The sequence below is a fragment of the Larimichthys crocea genome, chromosome I (genome assembly GCF_000972845.2).
Source record: "Larimichthys crocea isolate SSNF chromosome I, L_crocea_2.0, whole genome shotgun sequence".
In the NCBI taxonomy this organism is placed as follows: domain Eukaryota; kingdom Metazoa; phylum Chordata; class Actinopteri; family Sciaenidae; genus Larimichthys; species Larimichthys crocea.
In genome coordinates, this window is record NC_040011.1 from 27,146,286 (window position 1) to 27,168,381 (window position 22,096).

Here is a 22,096-nt window from a genome sequence, read left to right on the forward strand (position 1 = left end):
TCATATTGGATTACATGTTGAAATGCAGCAGGGATCAGAAAACAGCACCCGGAAAGTGATATCTGATGTCCATCAGCAGATTTTGCAAGACAAACATGTACCACTTCACTGTAACAATCGGCCATAAGGATATGTGACATGTGGCATGCTTGTGTTCACTTAGCAGAGCCATACTTAAACAGCGTATGTTTTCTGATAGCAATAAAAGCTTAACGACCTTTGTTATGTCAACCCATAAATAATCTAGATTCACTCAATTATGATATTTGCAGGAGGATATGAGTAGGCCTCAATAGATAAAGAAATTCAGTAAAATGTATACTTAAACTAGCATTAGAAAAGCCCCCAAATCAAAATGTAGATAAACAAAAACACTTTCTGGTGTCTTGTACCACACACACACCTACTTAGAATTGCATTTTTCTTCCATGACAAAACAAACACAAAGCTCGTTTTAAAGTCTTTATTGAAAACAACAAAATGAATTTGAGCAAATCCTTGGCCTGTGTTCTTCCCACTTTCAACACGCATTTCCACTTGAAAAGAGATTCAACCAGCACCCTCAACAGAAGTCTGTGCCAGCATCTGAAAGACAGCAAACATGAAAAATGATTTAGTTTCACAGCAACAACAAACTTTGTCATCTGCAACAGTTCAAACATAGATTCATAGTACTTTTTCCAACATGTACAGAGTCATTTTGATTAGTCTAGTGGACATACCCGCACTGGTGTACTGTGGTTTCACTGGTCCAACAACGTGAGGACACAATTCAGGTTTCATTCAAGTTGCAAGGGCAGTTGCCTTGGAGCATGGGGGGGTTCATCCTGCAATGAGAGCATAATATTAACATGTTGCCCTTCTCTTAATCATGTATTCATAAAAACATCTTTAAATGATTTTTTTAGTCCTTGGTCCGACTGTGAATTCGCTTCAGTGATTGTATCCAGTTTGGCAGTGAGGACAGTGGTGTTCTTCCAGAGGTCTCCATTGTTTGAATTGGCATGCTTGTGTTGTATGTTCTGATACTGAGAAAATGGCTCTTAGATAAAACAAAATTTCTTTTACCAAGAAGGAAATCTTACCAATACCTAGATATCTCGTCCTATGATTTAAAAATGCACTGTTGCCAATCATTTTACTGAGGATGGACGATTGGTTGGGCAAAAAGCATCATTTGGAGGGCTCAGTTGGCAAAATGGCTGTTACACTTTCATTGCTGAAAAGGCCACGAAACTTCCTGGGATGTTGCTGCACTTGACAATTTTAGCTGAAGGAAACGGACTACAATGACATGGGTACATTCAGTTGACCTCCATTTTTCTTTTGTCCACGGAGGAAAAAATTGTCTTGAATATCACCCCCCCTTGAGGGTAGATTGCAATACAGGACAATGAGAAACTCATTTACAGATGAGAAACAAAGAGGTTTGCTTTGCTTACCAGCTGTTGACTACCAGTCGACTTGCATTTGGTTGTTCTTGCCTTTGGTTTTGTCGTTGCATGCCATCAAATGGCTCTATGGTGATGGATCCATTTCCAAGGAAACTACATTGGAACATTTTGACAGTAACATTTGCCCAACGCTTGAAAACAGTAGCGTCCAGTTGTTGGCACATGTGTTAAGAATGAACTCAAGTCACTCGACTATATAGCACGGGCAGACTCACTAAACTTTACAAAAGACTTTGTAAAAGAGGAGATGACGTTGTCACTCAACATTCATGTACTGTCTCTGGTGTTTTGAAAATCGATGAGCAGTGGTCATGGTACAACTAAAAGCTTTATTAGAGTAGGAAAGCCAGACGTATAGGGCATTGCAGATTCCAACAGCACTGAATGTACAAAAACTAACACTCACTTGGTAACTGTACTGTTACATGAGCAAGAGAAATACTAAAAAAAAACAAAAAACTTTTACACATAAAAAACTGGTAAAGTCAAGATACAGTTCAAAATTAAGGTTTATATTCCACAGATTTAGACATGGCTAGTTTGTCTCGTCAGATTTCTTCCAAAACACTTGTTAACTGTGCACTGAGACTAACGTTTGGTTTCAATGCGATTTCCAAGTCCAGTTCAGTATCTGCTGCGAGCCATTCCTCTATCGGGTCGATTGCCACCACGGCCACCACGTGGCCCTCCACGACTTGAGCTGCTGTACGAATCACGAGGAGGGTAGCCTCTCTCGACAGGGGGAGCTGGGCCCCTCTCCTGTCTGCCCATTCGCTCACCACGGCTAGGTGGATATGGGTCACTCCGACTGCTGCCATAACTGTCACGACTGCCATAGCCATCCCGGGAACTGCTGCCATAGTCATCGTAACGACTGCTTCCACTGCTCCCACCATAGGATGGTGGGGGGCCCCGTGAAGGTGGGGCGCTGCGAGAGTTACCTGCAGGGTCAATGGGTCAGGTAATTGGCATGGTTCAATTTATACATTTTCTTGCACTGTGCAAGTGCTCATTTTTTTGCCAATAGACTTCATCCTGTCATAAATATATGACGACACGTTTAAATGTCGCATCATGTAGCTCATCTTAAAATTTAACATGGATATTTAGTCGATATGGGCAGTAATTTATCCAAGCACAGGGAATTAGTGGGCAGTGTCGCCCATTTCAGCATGCCATTGATCTGAGTAGCCATTTTTTCCTTTTTAGAGCTCCAAGTGTTAGAACTGCCGGTAAGGTCGAGGTTTTCAGAGTTGTCTTGATGGTTTTTTGAACGTTACTCCTTGAGGGAGTGCTTTGCTAGGCAACACATACTGAGTGGTCAACGGATGTTTCCAACGACTTTTTGGGGCTCCTTATGGTTGCAAACTCTCTGGGGCACATTATGTTATTTCTGCATGATATTGCCACAAACTGATTCTTTTGCTGAATGAAACGGTAATATGGACAGATATGTGGAGACGATATGATTTTGTTTTTCAGTTGAGGTGCCAATGGTTGTACAATGTTGATAGCATGAAAATATGCAACTTTGACTGCGGCAAAGGGAAAGAAAAAAAGTTTAAAAGAGGCTGTCTGAAATGCTGATTCCTCTGGGGAGGGGGAAATCTGCAATGTCTTGTTACTGGAGACTGCGGTAGTCAATGTGATTTGGTTGGTTATTCGTGCAGCTCTTCTTTGCGCCACAGTGGTCATCTGTTGATTTTACACTAAGGGAGTCATATCTTACCGTAACCATCATATGAATCTCTGTAGGAGCCCCCACTTGGACGGTCCATATAGCTTCTCGGTTCCCGGCCTCCCCCATAACCATCGCGGTCACTGAATAATAAAAACAAATTTTTAGTTGATTGTTAGGTGTACCCAATCTCACAATGTGTACACACACACACACACACACACACACACACACACCTGTAGCCTCTTGACATTGAGCCATAGTCATCTCTGGAACTGGAATTGGTGTATTCTCTGTATGAATAATCTCTGGGTGGAGGTCCATAGTCTCTCGAATCTCTTGAATTATAATCCCGACTGGAGTAGCTGTGAAGCATAACACAATTAACTGCAGAGCTGCAAACATCACTTGTTGAATATTTTACTTAGTAAGTAACAAGAACTATTTAAATTGTTGGCAAAACTATGTAAAAATGTCAGTTGACTGATTCCAGTTTGGGAGTTCAATCTTCAATACAGCAAAGCTATTAATCTCTGATGAAACTAAATATGCAAATGTATTACCTGTCTTTTGAACTGTAATGGTCATCTCTTGGTGATGGATAATCGTCCCTCCTGGACATCATAGAGTCTCTGCGAGGAGGGGGTGGACCATAGGGATCCCTGTCCCTTGACATGGGGGCTGGAACACACAAAATAATGACAAACTGGCTCATTAATTACAAACTAACCCAGAGAATTACACACAGCCTGTCTGCATAGAGTGAATTCAATTTAAGATAAGTAGTAAAATGATTGCCTCACATTTACCTCTGCTCATAGGACCAGATGGAGCAGACCTTTTGGGTGGGGGACCTCCATTACGAACTGGGGGTCCTCTCTTCATCGGAGGAGGGCCTCTGGATGACATCCCTTTAAAGAAGGTGTCTACATTCCCCGAATTCTCATAGTAGTCTTTCGATAGACAAGAAAGGCAATTATAAAACTAAAAACATTCAATGCGAACATTTCACTATTACACACATTCTACAAACTCAATAATAGATCATTTACCTCTGGATGGTGGGCCCCTCATACCACCAGGACCTCCCCTAGAACCACGGGGGCCTCTGGGAGGACCACGACTGCGGGAGTGTATGGGTGGAGGTCCTCTCCTGCCAGCACTCTCAAACTGAGGCTTTGTAGCTTGCTCCACTTTGATAGGCTTGCCATCAAGAGACTGTCGAGAGTTATAATTAGAGTCACAACTTCAAGAAGATTTGCGGAAGATTGTGGCTGATTAAGTTGAGTGCTTACTTTTCCATTCATTTCACGGGCTGCGTCCTTTGCATCAGCTGGACTTTCAAAAGTAACAAAAGCGAAGCCTCTTGATTTGTTTGTTTCACGGTCCTTCATCAAAAGAACTGCAACGAAAAAAAGACAGTGAGGAGACATCTTGTGCTTTGTGACTGTTGGTTTAACATGATTACATTACCGCCTGACAAAAAAGGTACACCAACCTGTCCTGCACCAAACAGGTTGGACAAAAGCATGCTTCTATGACCGTGAACTATTCTATACCAAGTCTCAAGTTGTAACAAATCGGTCGACTTCAAGGGTTGTCTTATTTTTCTGCCGCAAAATTAAACTGCTTTTAGCATTCACCATACTTATATTTATAGCAACCATATTGCCTCACAGATGTCTTTTGCTGTATATATTTTTTAGATTTGTACATCTTTATTCTATATATTTTAATAGTATATTATATATATATATCATATTATATATAGTATTATTATAGATACTAAAATATATAAATATAAATAAAAAATATATATGACTTTTGTACATCTTTTACTACACTTGTGTCCATACTGTTTTAGACAAGAGAGAAACGCAGTAGAAGAGTAGAGTAGAAGTCTATTGAAGTAACAAAATATGACTTATTGTACATTACATATAAAAAGAAATTTAATTAATTCAGATTCAAAAACAACTAAATAAGCAAATGAATCTTAACATAATTCACGAGGCAACTGCAAAAGAAAACATTTGACTGCTTTATAATTACAGCCACACATTTGGTTCATTCAGGTACAAAAGAAGCTCAGACTGGGCAAAACAGCTGAAACAGCATTGCATTTTAACGATAAATATTTGACGCAAAGTTGACTAAGGACTGAACTCAAAGTCAAATGGAGCAACAGTGGCACAACACACCTTCGACAATCCTGCCATATTTATTGAAGTACTGCTCCAGGGCCTTCTCGGTGGTCTCGGTGTTTAGTCCGCCGATGAAAAGCTTCCCTGGTCGGTCCGCCTCTGCCATGCTGAAAAACTCACCACCTGCGAAATAAATAAATAAATAAAAGAGTCGTATGGAGTTGTTATAAGTCTGAGGGTGTTTCAAACACGACCTAACACGCTGGGTGTGTAGACATGTCCTCACCTTGCTGCTGGAGAAAGTCTCGGGCTGGAGAAATGCGCAAAATGGCGATAAACGTGCCGGTGGCTAATGCTAGCTAGCGGGTACTCAAGCTACAAGCGAGGACTCGATGTTTGTCAATGCCGATAAGACTGCTTTAAAAAATAAATAAAAAAACTATCCTATTATCGTTATATTAAGTACGCAGCTAGCTGCTACCACACAGCAATTTGCCGCGGCTTTGTGTCACTGTACCCCACGACCGTTTATTCCACTCCCTTCCCTCTTCTTCTCTCCTGCTGCCAGCACAGCAGACGACCCGAGGCGCAACACCGCCACCTACCGAGAATCCCCTGTACAGCCACCTACCGAGAATCCCCTGTACAGCCACCTACCGAGAATCCCCTGTACAGCCCACCACTGAGGCTTCAACGTCAGTGCTGTACCTAGTTATTCCTGTGAGTGAGGTAGTTTGCTAATATTGATGCATTTGATTCAATTGCATTGTCCTATTTTAACCTGTTTATACTTTTATGGTTTTTTTTGTTTCTGTTATTTGCTGTCTACTCTCTTTTATTGTAAGGTGTCCTTGGGTGACAGAAAGGCGCCTATGAAATAAAATGTATTATTATTATTAACATAATTTCTGACTACCTCTGCCTGACTGTGACTTTCATTCATCTGTTTACAGACATTTGTAGTTTTTATATAGTATTCTTTTTGTATGTTTTATTATTATCCTCTACTTTAAATCCTAATGTTTAATTTCTCTGCAAATGTTAAATTTTTCTACAAATGTTTAATTTCTCTGCACATATTTAAATTTAGAACCATCTCAGGTCAATTGAAACGTATGGCTCCTGTGTTATAGGTTAATTCTAATGTATGTTTAATGTATGTCTGCATGCATGCTGCTGGATGCTTGAATTTCCTTCGGGGTCAATAAAGTCTAATCTATCTATCTATCTATCTATCTATCTATCTATCTATCTATCTAACATGTAAGCAGCAATGCAGCATGTTAAGGTGGAGCTCATGTTAACTTCTTTATATACTACTGGGTAGTTTAACCTTTAACAATAAATCACATTTCGTTGTTTTCTATGTAAAATCTGAATCTGCAAACTTAAGTCGTAACTAATATGTCAAAAGTACAATAGTTTCCCTGTAAGTGTGGTTAAGTATAATGAAGCATTCAATGCACATAGTAGCCTATACAAAGTTCTCAACAAATTGTACTCATGTTCAATACAAATGACCTAAGCAGTTATTTCCTCCGTTTTCTCATGATAACGAGTTATTTATGTTATCTCGAAAAAACAAATATTGGGAGATACTTTTCTTAAGATCTTAAGATAATGACATTTTTGTTTTCTCAAGATAACGAAATAATTAATACAAGATCTTGAGAAAACAAAAGGATGTAGAACATTAAATCATTGCAAGAAACATAATTCGGTGCAGCAATGTCAGAGGAGCAGAAGTATATCAATCAGTCCATCCATCAGTCAGCATCAGCTTAGCTGGGCATTGTCACATGTGATGGAAATCTCAGACCTATGAGATTTGATTTTTTTATCCTGAGATCTTGAATTAATTGTGCCGTTATTTCTAGAAAACAAAGTCTCGTTATCTCAAGATCCCGGGAAAATGATCCCGTTATCACGGGATAACAGCATTTGTTATTTTGAGATAATGACATGAATAACTTGAAATCTCAAGAAAACAAATGAAATTAACTGATTATCGTGAGAAAACGGAGGAAATAATGTAATGTATAAATGCACGACCGCTTCTGTAGTTCAATACCTAAATAAATAAATAAATAAAAAATACTTTTTGTTTTTTTGTGCGTCACTGAGAACAGTCAGCCTTTTTCCAGCTTTTGACCTACTGGGATTCGTGTATATGTTACCTAACAGGCAACACAAAACACAAACAATGGTTTTGCAATGGTATGACCTACCAAACAGGCTAAGCAGGATGGTATGATCATTACGTCTTGATCTTGATCTCACGCCTATTTATGGAGTGAGACGTCTTCTTTTAATAACACTGGCATTTAGGGTCACAGAAATATTATATTTTTACATATTGATTTTTTTGGTTTGTTTGTTTTTTTAATGTGTACTGACGATGTTTTGCACTTCTAACCACTTTGCATATACGTTTGTATATTTTGCATCGCAATATATCAGTTCCAGTTTTTCTAGTCAGGCGACTTTTAGATCTCTCTTAAACTGTACTGTATGTCTTGCTCCCTCGCTTCCCTGTTATTTAATCTATTTTGTAGTAGCGCCAGTTTATCCCATTAAGCGTATTTCTAATTCGCGTGTCGTTAGAAAAGTGCACACGGATGTTTGGAGCCGAAAAGCAACGTCAGTGTTACTTCCACGGTGTCAAGTCGGTCAGGAGAAAACTGGGCGTCCGATTTCTTTCCTTTCAACGTAAAAGCATTGGCAGTGTGCATGCTGTTCAGTTTGAAACTGCATTTGTTTATAATCGTATTCATACAAATATATCTTACCAAGTAACATCACGGGTGTGTCTACATCAACTAAAAACGGGTAACTCGTACACACTAAAGAGATTACCTATCATACGGGTTTTATTTCGAAGGTACAGTTATGTGACTTCCGGCACAGCCTGACAGAGGCGGACGTCACAAACGCAGCCAGACAGGTCAGCTCGGCGGAGAGACGTAGCCTGCTAACAGTGGACGCTACAGCTAACAAACGTCGCCTTCCCCCTGAAGAAGGAATACTATCCTTTGACACGAGTGTATAAAAACCTCCCGTGTGTCCGCGTTAAGATGAAGAGGCGGATACATTTGAGCTTTGTGCTGGTTTACTCGCTAGTCTCGTATTTCTCTTCGTGCTCGGCGTTTTATCTTCCGGGTTTAGCCCCAGTGAGTTTTTGTGAAAACGGCAAAGGTGGCGAAGATTGCCAGGTATGCTCAGCTTATGACTCTCTCACTTCTTGTGTACTTTAATGTGATGGTGTTGGTGTACTCGATTCGGTTTGTTGATTTGCTGTGCTCCTTTAATCCCGCTAGCTGACCGGTCATTTCCTTAGGCCCCGGCTACTACCTGGAACCAGGGCACTAGCATAATATCCTGATGTGCTCTTGAATGTGTTGTTTGTTGGCAGTGGCTGTCATTGCCAAAGGGAATACATACGCTTACTCTAGGTGTTGGTTTTCCAACAGTCTAGCGTTACTAGCTGACTGACTGAAATGAATTATGGCTGAAAACAGTCAGCAGTAAACTTGACTGACTGCTGCTCTGTCCTGGCAAAGACCAGGTCCGCTTGGACTGGGCAAGAGGTTGTGATCTGACAAATAATTTGCCCTTTAGAGAGACAGATGAATCAATCTTAAGTTAATATTTGGTTATGACTGAGTTATTTCTTGACTCCGGTTGGATGAATGGACCCGGGACATGTGACAACCAGTCAGGTATTGGCCTGTTTCCATTCAACATACATAGACTGAAAGGCAAACTGTTTTTGCTCGTTCGCAGACAGAGATCCAGCTTTTTGTCAACCGTTTGGACTCGGTGGAGTCGGTCCTGCCTTACGAGTATGATGTGTAAGTAACATTTAGTTTCTTCTTGATGTCATTCTAATGGCTGGTTATATCGGTGTCATCTTCTCATCGTGTGTACATTTTCTTAAAGGTTTGACTTTTGCAAAGATATCAAGGAAAAGAGGCCTTCTGAGAACCTCGGGCAGGTGCTGTTTGGGGAACGAATCGAGTCTTCGCCATACAAGGTGGGTGTCAACCAGAAAAGTTAAGCTGCATTACCTTTTTAAGTTGTTACCTGTTTTAGATTCCATCAACGCTCCTTTTGGTTAATGTATTCTGTTGATGCAACGTGACTTTTTGTCTTTCACAGTTCAACTTCAAACAAGATGTTCCATGCAAAACAGTGTGCACAAAGACTTACAAGAAGGGAACCAAGGAAGATGTAACCAAACTTGATTTTCTGAAGATGGGAATGCAGCTGAACTACCAGCACCACTGGTCAGCAAAATATATTACTGTATTTTGTTTCTTCTCTTCTATATTTTATATTGTGTTTTACTTATTTGAAGTAAGTGGGTGTTCAGACAGGGACAGGCAAACCGGACGCCGGTGGCGTTTTTCAATTCATTTCAGTGGGGGTCGTGCGTTTCTGCACTGACAGCCCACAACGCAGGCCGGCGTCCGGGAGAGAAGTTGAGCCAAATTCAACTTTTAGGAAAAAACAGTGCCCGGCGCCACGTCCCGCAAGCCAATCAGACACTCAGATCACAGACAGCCTGAAATGTCTCTTAAGCAGAGACTATCCAGGTGCATTCACGGACTAAACTCTGATAGTCTACCTGTGTGTGTGTGTGTGTGTGTGTGTGTGTGTGTGTGTGTTCTGACTTTGTTTATTTCATGTACCCAGCTTCTAAATCTTGAGTCTGAGTTGCAATTTATCCCTCTACCCCCCCCCCCCCCAATTATTTTTCAGGATCATTGACAACATGCCGGTGACTTGGTGCTATGATGTGGAAGATGGTCAGAAGTACTGCAACCCAGGCTTTCCCATTGGCTGCCTTGTTACTGCAGATGGCAGAGTTAAAGACGCTTGTGTTATCAATGTGAGTTGTGATTGATGTTGCCTTACTTACAGTTAAGTGTAGAGAATACTCAACATACAGATTATTGTTTCCAAGTTTTACCTTGAGGAGTGCCTGATATTGAATAAGATTTTTTTATTTCTCTTCAGGCCGAGTTCAACAAAAAGAACACATTCTATGTCTTCAACCATGTGGACATCACGATTACTTACCACAGCGGAGCATCAGAAGGATGGAGAGGGGCTCGGCTGGTCGCTGCCACCCTGGAGCCAAAGAGGTAATTGTGGTTGGTAGTAGATAGGTATGGTGCCACCATGTTTTGATTTAGATATAATCTACCTCACGAACACCCTGAACCATGAATAATCTGACATGAAGTGACATGAAGGCTTTTTGTGTGTTTTTGCACAACAGTATCAAAAATACAGATGAGAAAAATCCAACTTGTAGCGGAGGTACCCCAATGGAGGTCCCTGGAGAGTTTGATAATGATGTGTCCATCATTTACACCTACTCGGTCGAATTTAAGGTAGGAGTCCTAACTACTGTAATGATTAGTTATATGTAACTAATGCATAACAATGTCCATACACCTTTGAGATGGAAGAAGAATACATTTTGTGTTTGATGTTTTGTACAATAATGTTACTTTGTTTTACAGGAAAACAATGAAATCAAATGGGCCTCTAGATGGGACTACATCCTGGTCTCCATGCCTCACACCAACATCCAGTGGTTTAGGTATGAAGATATTTTTTACATTGTGCACTCTCTACCTAAAACTCCCTTGGTCTTGATGCTTGTTAGCTGAAGTTATGGTATTTTTTTTGTGTTTGTCCAGTATCATGAACTCCTTGGTCATTGTCCTCTTCCTGTCTGGCATGGTTGCTATGATCATGCTGAGAACCCTGCACAAGGACATTGCCAGATACAACCAGGTGGACCAGGTAAGGAAAAAGATCATTATATCTGTTAGTAAAATATGATTGTTTCGTTTATTTAGTTCTTCTTGTGTACTTCAAGGTAGGTTCAAGGTTCATTGTGTTGCCACAATGCAAATGAATTATTCAAAGTAGCTGGGACCATAACATGGGACCATATCTTTGAAAACCTCATGTTTCCACACCAACAGCTTCCGGGAATGGCTGTGGTTACACTTGTTCCCTATGCCCCAATGGACAACAAACTTATTATATTTGATCTGAGACATTGAGGTTTTCGCCTGACAGTCTCTACTGGTCATTTTTATCATAGTCATGTTGCTGTAATTACACAGTGTGCAGTACCATGCATCACACTGGGTGCACACTATTCAGCATTATAAACATTTTGTTACATTTCACAGGCAGACTTGATAAAGCTTCCATCGGCCAAGGAAAAATCTTCTCTACCCTATGTAAGCTTATTGAAAGCTGTTTTGAACAAAACATTTTTATGGTTATGAAATCAGGTGTTTGGGTGTGTGATTGTGGCAAAAGGGGACTATTGGAATATTATTAGGATATCCGCTAAAATGTGGTGTGGATACTTTTTAATGTGCAAGTTTCTCATACTCAAGAATTGACTGAGGAGTTTTACACACCATATTTTACAGTTTTTGTTTAACCACGTTTTCAGACTCATCACCTTATTTTGCTTTGTTAGCAGGTTGTGCGGTAATATTCACTGCTTGGTGGCTGGTTAAACTTTAACTTTTAGTAAATGTTAAGCACTTCCTTGATTGTGATTGTTCCTGTGTTCCTGCTTTTCCCAGGAGGACGCACAGGAGGAGTCAGGGTGGAAGCAGGTACACGGGGATGTTTTCCGTCCCCCCAGGAAAGGCATGTTGCTGTCTGTGTTCCTCGGACAGGGCACCCAGATCTTCATCATGACCTTTATCACACTCTGTAAGCACTATATTTAAAGTATGCTGTTATATATCATGGATAAGTTTAATTTGAATTAACATCATTCATCATTTCATCTACATTTTCTCCAAAAATGCACCAGTTTACAGGACCTCATTCAAACTAAAGACAACCGTAAGGTGTGCCGCACCTTCTTTGTACAAATAGCAACCAGCTGAAAGCAAATCATCCAACACATGCTTAGTTGAGGATTTACTCACAAACTTTACTTTAGCTTGCTTTTCCTGTTTGCGAGTTGACAGGCACCAAACTCGATAGACGAGACGCCGATCAGTCTAGTCGGCTGATTCAGGTCACGCCCAGTCGTTTGGTGCATGTCTAATTTAAAGACAAATATATTGTAAAGCTGATTTTGAGTTTTGAGGCTGCGGATCGTAGAAGCATTAAAAATCTACAACTTTAAAACAAACAAACGTACAGCAAAAATACCATGACATACTTTCACAAATAATCACACACCCGCTTTACAATTATACAAAATATCCCTCATTGTCCAAAACTTATGGGATCCAGTTTGAAGCTCATTTCATGCTTCACTTGCAATGGTGCTGGTGTGTCTGAATGAGTGCACTGATGACTGTTTGTCCACTGTAGTCCTGGCCTGTCTGGGTTTCCTGTCACCAGCCAACAGAGGAGCTCTCATGACGTGTGCTGTGGTCCTTTGGGTTCTGCTGGGCACGCCTGCTGGCTATGTGTCTGCACGCCTGTACAAAAGTAAGAGCCAAATAAATACCGTAGTAAAGTTTCAGTAAAGACACAGAGTGTTAGTGTGAGTGTGATCTTTCTCACCATTGAATCCTCCCCTCCTCTCTGTTTCTGTTCTTAGCTTTTGGAGGTGAAAAGTGGAAGACAAACGTCTTGCTGACAGCCCTCTTGTGCCCAGGGTAAAATCTTGTGTGGATTCTCTGTTTTGACTCATTTGTCTCATTTCTGCCCTGTAGTGAAATGTTACCTTGTAGATGCCCATATTTTGCATTGCACTCTGCTTTTATCCATCTCATGTGTTTCCTTTGTCCATCTCTTTGCCTTTTTAGTATTGTGTTTGCAGACTTCTTCCTGATGAACCTGATCCTTTGGGTGGAGGGTTCCTCAGCGGCAATCCCCTTTGGCACTCTGGTTGCCATTCTGGCCCTGTGGTTTGGAATATCTGTGCCTCTCACCTTCATTGGTGCCTACTTTGGATTCAAGAAGGCTGTGAGTTTAGCCTCCTAGTTTATCAATTTGTCTGTTTGAAATCAGTGTTTGCAGGTGAAATGTTTGTGTGTGTGCTTGAGAGTTTTTCATTAACTGATCAGAAACTCTCCGATTCTTCTCTTGAACAGGCGATTGAGCAACCAGTGCGGACAAACCAGATCCCCCGTCAAATTCCAGAGCAGTCGTTCTTTACAAAACCTATTCCTGGCATTGTAATGGGTGGAATTTTGCCCTTTGGCTGCATCTTTATCCAGCTTTTCTTCATCCTCAACAGCATTTGGTAACACGACAGGAATGCTGTCTGTCCAGATTGGTCTGCAGTGCATGTTAAGATTTGGCTCCTTACCATGGTTTGTATGATCTCTTTCAGGTCTCATCAGATGTATTACATGTTCGGATTTCTGTTCCTGGTTTTCATTATCCTGCTCATCACCTGCTCTGAGGCCACAATTCTGCTCTGCTACTTCCACCTATGTGCTGAGGTAACTGAATCTTCAGTTTCATTCCTCCCATTTCTGGAAAAATGTTGTACTTCCACTTAAAAACGAATTTGCGGTTAAAAGCGCATATTATAAATGCCATATTATAGTCCTACATAAAATGTTTTTCTCTAGCATTTGTCCACACAGCCATGACTACATGGTATTCTAGTTTCTTTTTTGTACAGGGCAATTGAATCAACATTGTCTGTATTTTCCATCTGGCCCAGACTTCAGTTGACATCTTGTAAATACTAGATCCTAACAGCTCGTCCTTTGTAATGTGTGTCCAGGACTACCACTGGTGGTGGCGCTCCTTCCTGACCAGCGGCTTCACAGCAGTCTATCTGTTCATCTATGCTGTGCACTACTTCTTCTCAAAGTTGCAAATAATAGGAGCTGCCAGCACCATCCTCTACTTTGGATACACAATGATTATGGTCCTTATCTTCTTCCTCTTCACAGGTAAGTAACTTGTGAACTCTTTCCTCCTTGTCTTGACACATTGCAATGACACCAGGATATCCTATATGATCTATTGTTTTTATTGGTCGCCTTAAATTGTATAAAACGCAACTGATCATTCATAAACATTATATCAGTTCGCTGCAATGCTGTTCTAGTTTTTTTTTTTATGGCCTGTGAAGACACTTAAATAGCTTACTGCAAGTCCGGCATAAAAGGGTGTGTAGTTTGCAGCAGTGAATGTCATTGTTTGCTTTGTTTGCCGTACTCAGGACCTTCATCCTGTTTCTATGACATAAAACACATTGTAGTCTTAACAGTATTGTGTTTGTGTCATTTCTAGACTGGTAATTCATAAGAACTGTGTCAAGTACAGTTATTTATTTGCAAAGGTCCAATTTAAAGTGATATTTTGTTTTAAAGTTTAATGAAAATCAGAGACACTCAGAAATTAGACTAGAATGTTCAAAGTCCCTCTTGGTCAGATCTAGTTTTGCTGATTTTATTTGGATCAGTTTTACCCTCTGTTGTTTCTAGTTTGATATAAATGCAGTCAGGATCCCTAATTGTCGCTGTTAAAACAACTTCTCTGTGTGCGCACAGCCGTGTGAGCGAGGATGAACAGAACATTGCTGCTGCTTTTTTTTTTTTTTTTTTTCTCCATGTTATTAGAGATTGACACATGTTGACATGGTAACAGCACTCTCTTGCCCTGTCCAGCTCTCTTGCTCACCCACTCAAATGAGACAAGAGCTCTGTGTGTGTGTGTGGTATTATAAAAGGGACTAGATAACAGCCTCAAAATATACTGCTTACTATGTCGGATGGTGACATTTTTTCTGGTGTTATACTGTCATTAGGCCAGATAAAAGTTAGTCTGTGGGCCTGCTTGACAGTGGAGCACTGCTTGACACTATCTTAACACAGAGCTGTAAGTAGCAAGGGGATGTCAAAAGATTACCACCAAGAAATAATCCAAGGATTCAAGGAAAAGATGATCAGTTTCCCTCCTTGCTTCCAGTTTTGATCTAAATAATCCTAATCGCTCTCATTTCCCATTTTTAAGTCTTTATTTTCTTGTCTGTCTTTTTCACCTCATCCAAACTTTGATCACAACTTAATTCAAGATTGGGTTGCGTATCCCCAATTGAGTGAGATAGGACTTTTATACCCACATGAATTGATCCTGGATTTTGATCAATAAAGCGCCGGCGTTTTGGCTGTCTTGTGAAGATCGCAGTCCCAACCCTGTCGAAAGTTATTTTTCAAACTTGTAGCAGATGGAAGTTGGCTTTGCTGCTATATAAATTTGACACTTGGGTTATTTTTTGGGTCTGTGTTCCTGAAATACATTAATTTCAGGAGCTTATTGCCTTTCATTCATTTTGTGCTATAATCATACTTGTTCCAAACAGATTTCCAAAGGCAGCTAGTGTCACTTCAGTGTTTTTAAATTTTGTCAATGCAACTGCTTGGGTTTTTGTTATTTTTAATCAAATCATTCCTCTAACCTGTTTTTTGTTTTTCAGGTACAATTGGCTTCTTCGCCTGCTTCTGGTTTGTAAATAAGATCTACAGTGTGGTCAAGGTGGACTAGAGGACTGAGGGAAAGACTGACTGCTTGCTGTTGCAGTACTGGCTTCCTCAGTGCTGCTGTGTGAGATAAAGAGGTCTGAGTGGACCTGAACTGAAACCATCAGTTATCATCGAAAAGACCCGAAGAGCAGAGCCCGTCCTCTTTTGTGCTTTAAACTTATGTTGCTGTTGTTTTCTCTATAAAAAAAAAATATAGAATTTTGTGTTCACTGTTGACCAGTAATATTTTGAATGGCTCCTTGAAAATCAGTGTGGATTCCAATGATCTAGCTGTCGTAGTGAGCAGATTGTTTTGATGGGTTAACAAGAAAAGCTGAAATGTCTTTATTTTTGATTTTCTAAAGAAAGTAAAATGTTCTGTATTTTGCTTTTCTATTCCCTTTTTGGCTAAATGTTGTTTTTTCATAATCTGTAATGTAATGTAATGATGGGGAAAATGTGTGTACATATTCTGTATAAAGAGCGTGAGTGAGAGAATGCTACTTTAAGATTGTCACCATAATTGTTTTTTTTTTGTTTGTTTTGTTTTGTTTCTTATTTCCAAGGTAAAGATGGGGCTATAAATCCTTAAATATCAGCCTGTATTGTAGTACAGAACGTATATAAAACACTGACATTACTATGCTACATGTCCATTCTTTTGTATTTGATAGCTATGTTTAAGTTTGCATAAAAACAAGAGGTACACTTGGTTAAGAAGCACATCTGTATTTATGCTACGGCTACGGTATGTTGCACATGAAGGATGATCTCTTAATGACATGCCTGATTTGTCTGGCCACAGCAAAGGTTCTCACCTAGTTATCATAACGCAGTCCTTGAACTTACTGATTAAGTACCCTTTAGATTCAAATGAGCGGTTTGCTGAAAATTAACTACATAAAACACTGCTGCCTTTTTGCTTCAAGCAGTGTGGAGGCATCACCCAAGGTGATAACATTTTTACAAATAAATGCAATTAATTCTGAATGAAGGCCACATGTTTTTTTTTGTCCCCTTCAAGCCACTACAGACAATTAACCATATTTCTTAATTTAGTGTCTGGACCTAAGGCTGTAGGATTTAGTTTTCAATTCCTACCTGTAGTTTTTCTTGGTTGAAACCAAAATGCAGAGTGGAGATGGTGTAAGGATGGGTATACAGTAATTGCAATAATGCTGTGATGGTTTTAATGATCAAATGCAGTGCAATGTTATTTGTTTTTTTCCCCACTGGCGTATATTGTACATATATCTTGTGGGGATGACTGTTTTTTAAAGACAGGAACATGCATTACTATCTTTCAGCTGAATGTTGAAATTTGCGCTTGTTTGTACTGATTTAAACTTAAAAACTAAAAACTTATCTAACTGATGGGGTAGGCAGGCTTTTTTTTAGCGTTATTCATGCGTTTTATGAAATTTCTTTCACTTATCCCTCATTCAAATCCCTTGGTAAAGACCTGACTACAAAGATTTCCTGTAAGTTACCTTTTTTTTTTAAGATCGTGCTCATTATATGTAAAGCCAGGCATTGGTTGATGGCATCAATGTCAAATAAGGACCCTGACACGCTCATAATGCACACTTGTCAACTTGTTAGACATGAAAAACGCAATAAATATTAATCCTACACATTACAATTAATTCACTTTTATTAAACAACAGACAATTTTTGGATAATTAAAGCATAAATAATACAAAAGCACAATAGAAATCACAAAAATATGTAGTTTTAAAGCACTTTTAAAGCAAAACATTACTTTCTCCTTTTTAATGATACACTTCATTACATTTTTTTTTTTTTTACTGTACTGTACCTTCTTTTGTTCTTTGTGGAGCAACACTGACAAACTTATACAAGTTTGATTGTCATTTATAATACTGTAGTATGAATTTCTCAAGTGACCTTTTAAATAAACCAAGGCTCAAATCCACGGCAGTGCAGTCCAGTCCAATAAGTCGTGATTTTTCCAATTTCCCAGAAAATGATCACAGTCTAATAACACTGATGATAGTAACACATTTCTTTTTTCAGGAACGTTACAAAATCATGACAAAATAGAGACTAGACACACTTTTCAAATAATGCACATAATGTCGAGATGCACCTATGACATCCTTTGGCAGCCCATCATAAGTGGGTTGCCTTTCTTTGAGAGTCATTGCGAGCATAAAACACTTAGGTAAGTACTCATCCTCACCGTGGCTTTAAACAGGAGGTATTTTTTACAAATCTACACGTATTCAGTTGACAATAAAAAATTTATTACGATCTTACGGCATGCAGCCTACATTAAATAACTGGTGCAAGTTGTGCACTGAAGTTAGCTCCTTCTTTTTTTTTTTTATCATACCCTGCTCTGTATGCACTGTATTTTTTCAACAAAACTACTGTGCTTCCTCAAAAAAAAAAAGGCTGACATTAAAGTCCAAATATACAGTGTCACACTACTGCATGTTTCTATCTCAGGTAAACTAGAGTTTACAAGGAAACAAAGAGGTTAAGACAACATGACCACCCCTTCCTGGAGTGGCCAACTCTTATGTGTTCTGTAAGTGGCAAATACAATAAATCACTATTCTACTTATTTACTCAAAAGGTGCTTTGAGACTAAGAACAGTTACGGCGACAGGGACGTTAACACACACGTTCACTTGCTCACCAAGATTCAAGTTCAGGGATCGACACTACAAATCCTTTCACAGGCATACCCTGAGTTCATTAGTTGCAGGCAAAGCTTGCTCGCGTCAACACAAGGACAGGAACATCCCGTGCCCTCAGGCAAGATCACAGAGAATACAACACACCAAAAATTTAAAGGATATAGAATAGTTGTGCAGATACTGCAGATCAATAAAGCTTATCAGAGTCACCTATGGTCCATAATTAAAGCAAAGTGGTCAGAAAACCAACCACAAAATCATTTCTATCCTGACACAGCAAGTCAAGGTTAATAAAAAAAAAGACCCAGTGGCATTTATAACAGATGTGTGGGCAAAGATGTACAATTTAGATTGATTTAAATACCAATTTTATCTAACTAGTACACATGTGGTAACTCTTAAAACGTCATTTACATATAAAAACCCCAAACAAAAAGTGGAAATAAAGTGGAAAGAACTAAAGTAATAACCGATTGATTTCTGTCACAGAGACAGTATATTACAGTACACATTCATAATGTGCCAATGAATAGACTACGTCATTATTAAAAGAGATATATTCAACCTCAAGTTAATCATTTAATCAAGCTTATAACCAAAAAAAGTAAATGTTGGTGGTCAAGTTGGTAATAACACTAATGCTAATGCCAGCGACTTCAGAATGAATAACCCTGTTGACATAAGGCATATGAGCTTATGTGTGAACCTACTGTTATGACAAGCTCTTCCAGTAAGAGCAAATATGGTCTCTCCAATGAATCCTCAAGGCAGTTTATGTGCTTCGTTTGCTGTGAACTGTGAGCTCCCTCTCAGAGCTGATGCTGGTAGAGGTGGTCTCTTTACGACTGTCCCTTGACTTCCTCTCACAAGTGGGAGAGGAGGATGTTGTGCACTCTTCCCAAGTCTGCAGAGGGAAGACTCGAGCAGTCAGGCTAGGCAGGTGAGAGTGGGCACCGAAACGTCCCTCTGTAGTTGTGAAGCAGGTTTCCACAGCAGAGCTCTGACTGGGACGACCCTGTTTGCAGAACAGTCCACAGAGCAAAGCAAGGAATTCTTTCCTCACACTTCGGTGCATGTAACCGTAAATGTACGGGTGGAGGCAGCACTGCAAAAAGAAGAGCACAAGGGCAAGGGAGGACAGCCAAGGCGGTACAGCTGCTCTGGCACTCATAGATATAGTATTCAGTATGCTGTAGGGCCCCATGCTGAGGATATATGAAGCCATGATCACGAAAACTACACGAGCTGCCTTGCAGTGGTAGTGAAAGCGTCTGTGTCTAACTCGAACAGGGTACCCCCTGGCAGAGTAGGGGCCATCAGGTGAACTGGCCTGCTGGGGCTGGGGCTGCCGCTGAGGACTGCTAGGTCCCTGAAAGTCCTGCGAGCAGGGCTGGGAGTAAGATTGTGTCTGTATGGGGTGCACAAGTGCGTTTTGCCTCCGAGCTGCTCTGAACACCATCCAGTAACATCCAAACATGATGAGCAGTGGCAGCCAGAAGGAAAAGGTGGATACCACAACAGAGTAGGACAGGCTAGAGGACCACACCACTGAGCACACGTTGTGATGGTGGTCAAAGTCAATGGCTCCCCAGCCATAGAGCGGAGGTGTGCTCTGAAGGAAACTGAGCACCCAGGTACAGATGATAAGGTTGGTGCCCAGGTGAGGGGTCATACGGGTGGGATATGACAGTGGGTGGATGATGGCCAGGTAGCGATCCACAGAAACAACTATAATAGTGTTAACTCCAGCAAATGCAAAAAGATGCATGAGTACCACCAGAGCCTGGCACAGTCGGGCATCCAGGGGCCATACACCCGGTACGGTGGCTGCAATGGCAAAGGGCATAACTAATATAGTCTGAAGTAGGTCTGCCAAGAGGAGGTTGAGGACAAAACGGTTGGCAACATGAAGGAGCTGAGGCTTCCTCTGAAACACCAGCAGAACCACCACATTCCCAAACAAAGACACGCATACAATTAGAGATATGAGCACCATCTTCACCACACTGTTAGCAGTGGAGGACCAGGCTGGGTCTTCACTGGAGCCGGTGAGACCAGGCTCCCAGGGAACATCTGTGAAATTTGTGCCCATGCTGGGCGCCTGGGAGCTTGGCATTGTTTGTCGGACAGCAGGGCCAGTGAGTGCATGTGTGGCTTCACATCCAGCAGACTTAAAAGTCAAGTTAGTCCCATCTTCATCAGCAGAATGATAGGAGGGAAAACCAGCTCAGGGATTGTTTGCTTTTCAGTATGCCAGAACAATAAACTGGTGTGGCTTCAGTGGATTTCAGGTGCAAAATTCAACATACATCCCCAAATGATGCTTATATGCATCTCATCTAACATGACATATGATCCATTACACGCCAAAACAGTCCAGTAAGACTCATCCTTAGGTAGATTGTAATGCTGGAGATGATCAACACTGATTCACCGCTCATCGTGATCAGTGATTAATCCGTGAACGTTTCACAGGCCATATTCCTCCTGCAGCTCACATCTGCAGAGTGAAAAAATGGACATTTGTCTGGCGACAATATGACAGCATCGACTGCGAATCTGTCCAGACAGTGGCAAATATCGCGGGCTACTAATCTGTAAATGATGTATAATACCTCGAAATGGTCAGTGGAGCGATGTTTTGCCGGAGGATGCTCACTCTCCTGCGCTCGGTTTCCATCGTTTTGCTCCCGTTTCAGCCTCACATCCAGTCAATGGCAGCGAGCTTTCACGGCTCAGCTAACATACGTTGCGTGTCTTCACCCAGCGGGGGTCTCTCTCATCCAGACGGGCATATCATCCCCACCGCTGCTGCTCTTTTCGGATTTCATGGCAGATCACACATTTATTATTTGATCAGCTCTGATTCCTCCTCAACAGTCTTAGGCTACTTACGGTCTTGTCTCCGAGATGTCAGGGAGAAGAAGAAGAAGAAAAAACACACACATACACACACACACACACACGAAGGACACCTGCACTGAAATCTCCCCCACCGCTGGAGCTTGTCGCTGAACCCCCTCCCATCCGTTTTCCCCTTTTGTTGTGGATGTGCAAGTGCGTTTCACGACCTTGTCTGGCACTTTTTTTTTTTTACATGGTGCAATCATAAAATAAACGCTATCCAATTTATTTTCCTCTGCTACTGGATATTAATAGAAGAATAAAAAAAAGAAACATCATTGTGAGGGTTGGACATATTATTGATTGTTCTCTTCAGCAACGTGTAACCACAGTCCTATTTACATAAATCATTATAGCATTCAGTTAAGAAATGCCTTTTATTTAGGATTTTTTTTTCCCCACACCATAAAGAGCTAAATTTTCCATTCAGACATAGCCTACATACTGTAGACTGTGGTTAAATGGACTCAGCCAGTCTCCCAGATCTCCTTAGTAACAACAAGAGATTCAATCAAATGGCTATTTGTGTGATCTTCACATAAGAGCATGGCTGTCAGGACAGAAAACAAAATAGGGCTTAAGTCGACCTCCTTCTTGGGTGGGAGAGCACCAAGAACTATAGGTTTGAAATTATAAAGCGAGAATCAGTATTTTAATATTTTTAAGTAGCCCAACACCTGATGGTTATCCTGATATATAAACTATCATATAATCTAGATGATTTGAAGCATTGTTTTTGGTTATAGAGTCCTAAAACAAG

General features: G+C 40.6%; 3 protein-coding genes across 5 annotated transcripts; 1 reads left to right on the forward strand and 2 right to left on the reverse strand.

Annotated features, from left to right (window-relative positions):
- Positions 1-1,709: 1,709 nt before the first annotated feature.
- On the reverse strand, positions 1,710-5,860 carry rbmx (RNA binding motif protein X-linked). Of its 2 annotated transcripts, none has more exons than XM_019278430.2 (9): positions 5,563-5,860; positions 5,334-5,459; positions 4,428-4,534; positions 4,185-4,350; positions 3,936-4,085; positions 3,696-3,813; positions 3,369-3,497; positions 3,184-3,275; positions 1,710-2,395 (listed from the first exon to the last, which is right to left on the reverse strand). In XM_019278430.2, exons 2-9 carry the CDS (start codon positions 5,440-5,442, stop codon positions 2,079-2,081), a joined length of 1,188 nt encoding a protein of 395 aa, XP_019133975.1. In that variant the 5' UTR covers positions 5,443-5,459; positions 5,563-5,860; the 3' UTR covers positions 1,710-2,078. The 2 variants fall into 2 exon arrangements, with proteins under 2 accessions (XP_019133975.1, XP_019133976.1); XM_019278431.2 differs by having other exon boundaries at positions 3,942-4,085; positions 5,563-5,858.
- Positions 5,861-8,190: 2,330 nt separating this feature from the next.
- tm9sf5 (transmembrane 9 superfamily protein member 5) lies at positions 8,191-16,756 on the forward strand. 2 transcript variants are annotated; one of them, XM_027281949.1, is made up of 18 exons: positions 8,191-8,488; positions 9,060-9,127; positions 9,216-9,309; positions 9,435-9,562; positions 10,038-10,167; positions 10,296-10,423; positions 10,561-10,675; positions 10,808-10,887; positions 10,988-11,093; positions 11,492-11,542; positions 11,900-12,032; positions 12,648-12,767; positions 12,880-12,937; positions 13,088-13,247; positions 13,376-13,527; positions 13,618-13,729; positions 14,020-14,191; positions 15,721-16,756. In XM_027281949.1, the coding sequence occupies exons 1-18, from the start codon at positions 8,351-8,353 to the stop codon at positions 15,786-15,788; spliced, it is 2,013 nt and encodes a 670-aa protein (XP_027137750.1). In that variant the 5' UTR covers positions 8,191-8,350; the 3' UTR covers positions 15,789-16,756. The 2 variants fall into 2 exon arrangements, with proteins under 2 accessions (XP_027137750.1, XP_027137753.1); XM_027281952.1 differs by lacking the exon at positions 11,492-11,542.
- Positions 16,757-17,790: 1,034 nt separating this feature from the next.
- On the reverse strand, positions 17,791-21,426 carry gpr101 (G protein-coupled receptor 101). Its single transcript, XM_019278417.2, has one exon. It carries the CDS (start codon positions 20,546-20,548, stop codon positions 19,205-19,207), a length of 1,344 nt encoding a protein of 447 aa, XP_019133962.1. The 5' UTR covers positions 20,549-21,426; the 3' UTR covers positions 17,791-19,204.
- Between the last annotated feature and the right edge of the window lie 670 nt (positions 21,427-22,096).

Coding starts and splice junctions, on each gene's coding strand:
- rbmx (XM_019278430.2), bottom strand. CDS start 5,442: ATGGCAGAGGCGGACCGACCAGGGAAGCTTTTCATCGGCGGACTAAAC. Junction 4,535..5,333: donor ATATGGCAGGATTGTCGAAG/GTGTGTTGTGCC, acceptor TTTTCGTTGCAG/TTCTTTTGATGAAGGACCGT. Junction 3,276..3,368: donor TCAATGTCAAGAGGCTACAG/GTGTGTGTGTGT, acceptor TTTATTATTCAG/TGACCGCGATGGTTATGGGG.
- tm9sf5 (XM_027281949.1), top strand. CDS start 8,351: ATGAAGAGGCGGATACATTTGAGCTTTGTGCTGGTTTACTCGCTAGTC. Junction 9,310..9,434: donor TCGAGTCTTCGCCATACAAG/GTGGGTGTCAAC, acceptor TGTCTTTCACAG/TTCAACTTCAAACAAGATGT. Junction 12,033..12,647: donor CATGACCTTTATCACACTCT/GTAAGCACTATA, acceptor TGTCCACTGTAG/TCCTGGCCTGTCTGGGTTTC.
- gpr101 (XM_019278417.2), bottom strand. CDS start 20,548: ATGCCAAGCTCCCAGGCGCCCAGCATGGGCACAAATTTCACAGATGTT.